General features: G+C 39.9%; 2 protein-coding genes across 2 annotated transcripts; both read right to left on the bottom strand.

The window, feature by feature from the left end:
- Positions 1-3,310: 3,310 nt before the first annotated feature.
- Positions 3,311-5,563, bottom strand: LOC134274138 (uncharacterized). Its single transcript, XM_062756395.1, has one exon. It carries the CDS (start codon positions 5,561-5,563, stop codon positions 3,311-3,313), a length of 2,253 nt encoding a protein of 750 aa, XP_062612379.1.
- Positions 5,161-8,129, bottom strand: LOC134274127 (uncharacterized). The gene is made up of 2 exons (XM_062756384.1): positions 8,043-8,129; positions 5,161-7,992 (listed from the first exon to the last, which is right to left on the bottom strand). Exons 1-2 carry the CDS (start codon positions 8,060-8,062, stop codon positions 5,658-5,660), a joined length of 2,355 nt encoding a protein of 784 aa, XP_062612368.1. The 5' UTR covers positions 8,063-8,129; the 3' UTR covers positions 5,161-5,657.
- Positions 8,130-8,146: the final 17 nt, after the last annotated feature.

Below are 8,146 nucleotides of genomic sequence, written 5' to 3'. Positions count from 1 at the left end.
TTTCTTTATCTTCGGTTTTTAAAAAGTTTAGCTTCCATCATTTAATAGTCGCTCCCAACACGGATACATGTAACAGATATAACTGATAATGTTCATAAGTTGTTTTTTCCCCAATTAAATATCATTTGTTTATTTTGATCTTCTGATAAACTTCTCTTCAGTCATTTGTTCTTCTCCATTCAGATTTTTTAAATGATTGGACGGGATCCTGTCAGAAGATAAATTGTTTTCTGTATACAGCGATTTTTTTCTCTATAACGATCGTCATTTTTAAAAAGTAGTTATGTTATGGTTCTAAGAACGGGGATTGTTTAAGCAAAAAAATGATAAACTTCGTTATTTTATTAATTAATATCAATTAAAAAAATATTAAGATCATGTTAACTATGCATGTTGATACATGTATGTATTATTGATACTTACAATCATATTTTCATTGAACATTTTCAATAAATGACGAAATGAAGGGATAAGTTGCATAAAATACATTCTTTTTAATTTCCATTTTTTTTAAATTGAAAAACATTTTTTTCTCTTTAAATTAACTTAAAAATCGACTTTAATCATGTAGCAAATTCTGATTTAACTAAATTAAGTACAAATGATACAGCATGGTTATAACCAGACTAGAAAAGAACTTATAATACTTTAGAAATAGGTATCTTTATCCTTTCTTGAAAGTTGCTTTTGTGATTATACATGATCAGGAAATCAAATTCAGATCATATTTGGATGTTATACTGATTATTATAGACAGGCACGGATCCAGGAATTGAAGTTAGGGGGCGCAGGCCTTCAGTGGGTCCAGTGGGCGAAGCCCTGGTGGGGGCCCAGAGGGCAAAGCCCTCAAAAGCTTCTGGATTCTAGGGATTTTGTAGGTTAAAAATGACATCAACAGAGCAGACATTTTTACATTTTCTGGACTAAAACTATGATTAAATCAACTTTGACAATTTTTAAGGGGGGGCGTACGGAAGTGAATTTGTGCCATGTCGAAACTTTTTTTTCAATTTCTACACTTTAATGTGAAAAATGTACACTTTAATCTGTAAATTTTACAGTTAAATCTGTTAATGTTACACTTTAATCTGCAAATTTTGCACTTTAACCTGTAAAAATTTCACTTTTATCTCAAAAACTCAAACTGATTTGGCAAATTGAAATTTAAAATTTTAGTTCAGAAATTTAAATTTTCAAATTTCCAAACAGGTTTTAAAATTTCAATATTTTAGATTTTTACCTTAAATGTCCAGAATTCAAACTTCCAGAAAGGATTTTTGAATTTTAAACTTTTGAGTTTTTAATCTACTTTTTGTTTAGAAAGTTTACGCTTATCAGTATAAAGTTCAGTAACATTGTTCGTCTTTCGATTATTTAACATATATACAACAAACTTCTAAGTTTCAACTTTCAAACGTTTTAGATTTTTAGAAATTTGAAATTTTTGCCATTGTTCAATACTGAAAACTAAAAGCATATGTGTAACCTTGATAAATATATATTTATTACATCTTGAGGCGAAGAGGTGATCTTGTAATCCGATAATTGTATGTTTTCCATTATTTTTCTGTTTGTTTGTTTGTTTGTTTGTATTTACTATCAATGTTTGTACGTACACATTGTTCTCCTGTAAATTATCCACTTCTGTACTGAAACTGTTTGCATTATTTTGTACTGATAAGCTGTAAAGCTTAAAGTAACAAGAAAGAAAGAAATAATATAACTCGGTCGCCAGAATAGGTCCAAGATTAGGAACTAACTATGTGCACAAACAAGCTTAAGTGTGTTTAAGATGTTTATTGGCCTCCTCGTCATGAGGCTAAGAGACTACAAAACAAAACAGCCGTCTTACAAATAAATTCATAAACAAACAATTATAAACAGTTATTAAATTCGTAAGATAACACCATGACAATCCATGACATACATTATGCCAAATTTGAAAAATACATGAAAAATCTGTTTTATGACTTTCTAAATACTAGCTTCAATACTGTATTACATTGTTTGACCTTTCAACTTAATACAAACTTGATACAAACCAAATAATTCATAAAGTAAAGTGATAAAGTATCGATACATAAATATACATATCCAGATTTTCCCTAACGTCAATGCCATGTGCGTTTGTGCACTTAGGATTTATAACAAAAATATGCAAAAATCAAGTATAGACAACAGTTAAGACTTATCGTATGCAATAATTATAATGTGATTACAAATATGCAAAGGAAAAACTTACTCTTTGGGCCTTCAAAACAATATAAAAGGGGCAAATATGCCTCCGAAACAAAACGTGAAGTCTTCCCGGAAATACAGTACAGGTATAAAACAGAACATAAAATCTAAAACCAACACGGACAATTTCCGTGTCACCACACTCCCTTTCTGATTTCTGTACAAGAAATCACTATATCAATTACACGTCTCTTAGGAAAATAAACTTAACAAATGTACCTTACATATCTTACAATGTTTCATGCACAACAACTAAGACAAGACTAGTGGCACAAGTTTGTGAATGGGTCTAACATAATGAGATACAGTGTCCCCCCTAACCACACGCACTTCAACTTCACGTACATGTCCATCAGCAGAAGGAAAGGTTCTATTCACACGTGCAACCGGCCACTGATTCCTTGGACTCTCAGACTCTTCAAGCATCACTACGTCTCCTTCCTTTAAACTGGGTTTGTCTGACGTCCACTTTCGTCGAATTTGTAGGGCAGATAAGTACTCACATTCCCATTTTCGCCAAAACTCAGCCGCAAGAGTTTGAACGTAACGCCACTGAGACTTGTATAATTCCTTGGGGTCACACCGATCATGCGCTCCCAGGCTCCACCAAAGTGGGATGCATGTGGAGGGTTGAATATCCATGAGCACTCATTGTCCTGCAAGAATCTCTGTACCATGGGTTTCTCCACAAACTGATGAACCATCTGTAGTTCCTTTGCTGCTCCAACAAAGTTGGTTCCTCTGTCAGAACGGAATTGACGGACAGGTCCTCGTATAGAGAGGGAACGCCTTAACGCATTGATAAAAGAGGAAGTGCTCAATTCCTCAACGAGCTCAATGTGGATACCCCGTGATACCAGGCACGTAAACATAATTGCCCATCTCTTGCTTGTCGCTAATCCTCCCCGTGTACGCCATGCTGTTACATCCCAAGGTCCGAACGTATCGAGGCTGACGAACGTAAATGGAGGTCCTGGGGTCAAACGATCCTTTGGAAGGTTAGCCATTTTCTGACCGCAGAAGGCTCCTCGCAATTTGTGACATGTGACACAGTTGTGAATCTCAGATGCTATCAGACGCTTGGCTTGGCTCCAATTATCCAGAATCCCGATGACCTGATCTTGCCTTCTGTAATCTTGCGTCCTTGGTGGGATACCTTCTCATGAAAATACCTAGTCAATAAGGTGGCTATGTGGGATTTCTTAGGTATGATTATAGAGTGTACGTCCAAGTCAACTAACTTCTGTACAGCAGAAATCCTACCACTAACACGTAGTAAGCCATTGGAGTCCAGAAATGGTACCAAGGAAATGATGCTGCTACCTTTAGGTATGGGCTTCTCCTTGATGAGACATTCTACCTCTTCACTGAATTCAGACCTTTGTACCTCTCTCAAAATATGAATCTCAGCTGAATTCAGGGTCTCCAAGTTCAAAGACTGTGGACAGTAATGCCATCGTCTTGTTGAATGTTTACAGGAGTGCTTTGCAAGTAAAACATGCCTCAAGATACTGCGAACTAGTTTAGTCCATTGCGAGTACCTTTCTAAGCGAGACTTGAAAGAGCTATGGGTCTTTCCCTCGACGGTCGTTTTGTTGACTTCAACAATAGGTCGAACTTCCTTATCATCATCTGATATGAGAGCAAAGTTCTCACGTGCTCCCACAAAGGTAGTGGAGAGGTTGTCTTCCCTAAGGAATGCTGGTCCTCGCAGCCACATACTTTGAGGGAGTTCTTGAGCATCGAACGATTGAGTACCCAAATCTGCTGGATTTTGATCAGTAGTAATGTGCCGCCATTGGTCAGGTTCACTAAATGACCTAATCCTACGCACTCTATTCGCAACGTAGACATAAAAACGTTTGGCATCATTGGTTATATAACCAAGAGCTATCTGACTGTCACTGTAAAATCTGAAAGTTTTCTTCTCTAAATCCATCTGTTCTTTGATGATTTCTGCTATCTCTATCCCAAGAACCGCTGCACACAGTTCCAGCCTGGGGATTGTGTGGCCATGTGCTGGAGCCACTTTGGCCTTGCCAATAAGGAAACCTACATCACTGTTACCCTCGTCCTTCCATACTTTCAGAAAAGCCACTGCAGCTATCGCATATTTGGAGGCGTCCGTAAAAATGTGCAGTTCCTTGCGTTTTGACTCACAAACAGAATACTTGCTGCACATCCTTGGTATCCTGACATCTTCAAGATGACGGACTGAGTTGACCCAATTAGACCATTTCAAGCGGAACGAGTCATCTAGGGGATCGTCCCAATGAACTTCACTGGAGGTTGATAGCATCTGTCGGAATAACATCTTCCCTTGCACAGTTACTGGAGATGCAAAACCAAGGGGGTCGAACAGACTATTGACGGTTGATAAGACTCCCCTGCGAGTGAAGGGCTTCTGGTCAGTTGATATCTTGAAGGTGAAGACATCAGCATTGATGTCCCACGACATACCAAGGCTTCTCTGTACAGGTAAATCATCTCCGCCAATATCTAAATCCTTTAGGTCTCTGGCCAGATCATCTGATGGAAACTTCAACAACACAGACTTTGAGTTTGAGGAGATTTTATGAAGTTTAAGCTGTCCCCCTTCCTTCAGGGCAAGCTGAGTTCTCTTCACCAGGTCGATGGCCATATCTTCACTTGGACAACTTAAGAGTCCATCATCCACGTAAAAGTCTTTTGAAATAAAGTCAATTACATCAGGGTCAGAGTGAGCAACACAGCGACGTAGTCCATATGTTGCGACTGCCGGGGAGGGGCGATTTCCAAAGACGTGGACAGTCATTCTGTACTCCTTTAAGGGTAGGTCTAAATTATTCTCTGGGTGCCATAAAAAGCGCAAATAGTCTCTGTGATCCAATTTCACCTTCAAATTGTGAAACATCTGCTCCACATCCCCTATTACTGCCACCCTCTCACGTCGAAAACGTAAGATGCCTTGGCGATTGTTCGTAATGTCTGGACCTTTAAGAAGGACATCATTGAGCGAGATGTTGCTGAACTTCGCAGACGAGTCAAACACCATTCGTATGGAATCCCTTTTCTGCGGGTGATAAACACCGAACATAGGAAGGTACCATCTTTCTTTGGTATCGGGTAAAGGTGGCGCTTCCTCTGCATGCCCCTTCTCAAATATTTTGTCCATGAACTTTGACACATGTTCTCTCTTTGTAGGGTTCTGTTTCATACTTCGATCAAGAGACAGCGCTCGATTGATGGCCTGTGGTTTATTGTTTGGTAATGGCTGCCTTTGGTTCCGGAACGGAAGAGGTGCCTCCCAATAACCATCTGAATCTCTTTTGAATTCTTTGTCCATAATGTCAAGAAAGGCTGTGTCTTCTATTGAGGGGGCAACTTTCTCATCATGATCTGTCTTTAAAAAGATACTGTCCTTAACCAGTAGCTTGCTATCACAAGGCTGGAATACTGAAGGACGGCCACTGCTTAACACATGTTTTATGTACTGTCACTTTATGGGGCATATGAATGGCATCTAGACAAATGGGCCCAATAATTACCCAGCCTAGGGGAAGTTTCTGAGCGAAGGGAACAGACCATCCTGTCACATGTCTTTGGTCCTCTACTACATGAGCTGAAGTGAGATCTCGTCCAATCAGTAGCTCGATCTCAGCAGTCTCAATCAACTCTGGGATGCTGTCTTTGATATCTGTTAGATGGGAATATTGTTCAGCTATACGAGGTGAAGGTATCTCCTCCCTGTTGTTAGGTAAATCCGAGCATTCGATTAATGTGGGGAGATCAAAGGAACTACTGCCATCAAGGGCTTCCTTGACGAGTCCTTGAGCCCTTCTTCCTGCTGACATAACTGAACCTGAACAAGATGTTAAAGTGTACTCATACTCAGGTCCGCCAACATTGAATGCATCAAGGAGTGAGGGTGCTGCTAGGGAATGATTGCTCTGATCATCCAACATAGCATAAACAATTCTGAAGTGACTGGCAGAGTCCTTATGGTATATTTTCACTGGCAGAATTTTTGCACAAGATTTACTTGTCCCTCTTACTGTCCCACATATTTTGGTGCAAGAAATTGTGACTGTTTGTCGACGTTGCTCCCCTTCATGGTTTTTCTCCCCTCCATGATCTTCTCTTCTCTTGTGATTCTGAGGACTCGAATTGTCAGTATGAAGTGCTGTTGGATGAGAGGACTGATTACACAAGCCGCACCTTACCAAAGACGTGCAGTTTTTAGCGTAATGTTTGTTAGGTCCACAACACTTGAGGCAGATTCCGTTAGCCATGATAAACTTCTTTCTTTCTTCAAAAGTCTTGGACCGGAACTTGTTACATTCATTCAAGGTATGATTCGAGTTGTGAAGAGTGCACCGAGCCAAGTCATTGTTTTCAGTCAAAACATGATTAGAAGAACTCTGTGTTTCAGTTTTCCTGGCAGCAACTACTGTTGTTTTCTGGAAATTCTTTGGATGGTTCACATAGGGCTTCTCACCATCAGAACATGAGTAGTTAAAACTTGGATCATTCTTCATCCGAGCCATGTCCTTCAAGAAGTTGATGAAGAAGGTGAATGGCGGATATATGGCTGACTCACGCTTCTTGTACTTTGTCGCTTCGGCAGTCCATTTGTCTTGTAGTGATGTAGGAAGTTTTGTAACAATCGGATTTATGCCAGTGGGAGAATCAAAGTATCCAAAAAGGGATGCATACTGGGACTGTCGTTTAACTGAAGCTATTTCTTCCACTAAATCCAGAAGATTGTAGAGTCTTTTCATGTCCTGATTCCCAATCTTTGGAAACGATGAAATCTGACGTCTGAGAGAACTTTCTATCAACTCGGGTGCCCCATATCTCTCTTCAAGCCTCTCCCACACTAATCTCAGGGCGGTTTCCGGGTCGTTGGCATTACATTTCCTTATGGTTGCTGCCTGTCTTGAGGATTCATTGCCGAGATATCGTACAAGCATGTCAAGTTCCTCCGACGGGGTTACACTCAGGTCCTCCATGATGTTCCTAAAGGTAAGTTTCCAGGTAAGGAATAAACTTGGATTGTCATCATACTTTGTAATTCTTGATAGGATGAGATCCTTTTTCAGAAGGAACTTTGTCATGTCCATAATTGGTTCCCTATGTGTTGGGTTCATAGGAGTGTTTTCAATGTGGGTCTCAATCGGAGCGCTAGGCTGATTGTCACTGTTCACGTAAACGTGTTGAGTAGTTTCATTTGGTAGTATCACAGGTAGAGGTGACAAAGAGAACTCTGGCAGCTCTGGCAGAGAGTACGCAGTCTGAGTATTTGGCTGTCTTTGTGGTTCATTGAACAGTCTGGTAGGTTGCACTTGCAAAGGTGGGGTGATAGTCGGTGGGAAGGTCGGAAGATATGACCCCCGACGTTGTCCTTTCGGCAAACTTTCCACGTATTGCTGTGTGCGTGAGAAAGCGTCGTCTGATGGGAGGTTGAGTTCAGGACTGTGCTCTTTAAGAGCACTAACTTCCGCCTGTTTGGATTCTATCTCCTCTTCAATTTTGATCGCCTTCAGCTTTGTTTCCAGTTCCGCTTTCTGGCGAATAATGTTAGCTTCTTCCGCAAGAAATTTCTTCTTCACGACAGCTGCACGTAGCTCTGCTTCCTTCCGTTCTAAAAGGCTAATGTTTGATTTCACAAAATTCCTGCTAGAGGAACGACTATGTGAAGTGGAAGGTGGTGGGGGATTCAATAAAGAGTCTATTCTTTTTGAAATCAAATTTGCTTTACAGAGTACTGTTTGTCTAATTAGGTTGTGAGAGGATTCTTCGTTATCACTTTCGTAGGTTCTTACTGTTCTGAGATACTCAACATACTTGCGCGAAAGTTCTGTATATGCTTGTTCACACGACTGTATTAAATCTCTAACGGATTTCAGAGAGCTTGGATCATCCTTTA

Source organism: Saccostrea cucullata, unplaced genomic scaffold (assembly GCF_032062105.1).
Source record: "Saccostrea cucullata isolate Sc308-1 unplaced genomic scaffold, CSIRO_AGI_Scuc_v1 ctg5574, whole genome shotgun sequence".
In the NCBI taxonomy this organism is placed as follows: Eukaryota; Metazoa; Mollusca; class Bivalvia; order Ostreida; family Ostreidae; genus Saccostrea; species Saccostrea cuccullata.
Note: the sequence above shows the minus strand (reverse complement) of the source record. Positions and strands in the feature narration are given on the sequence as shown.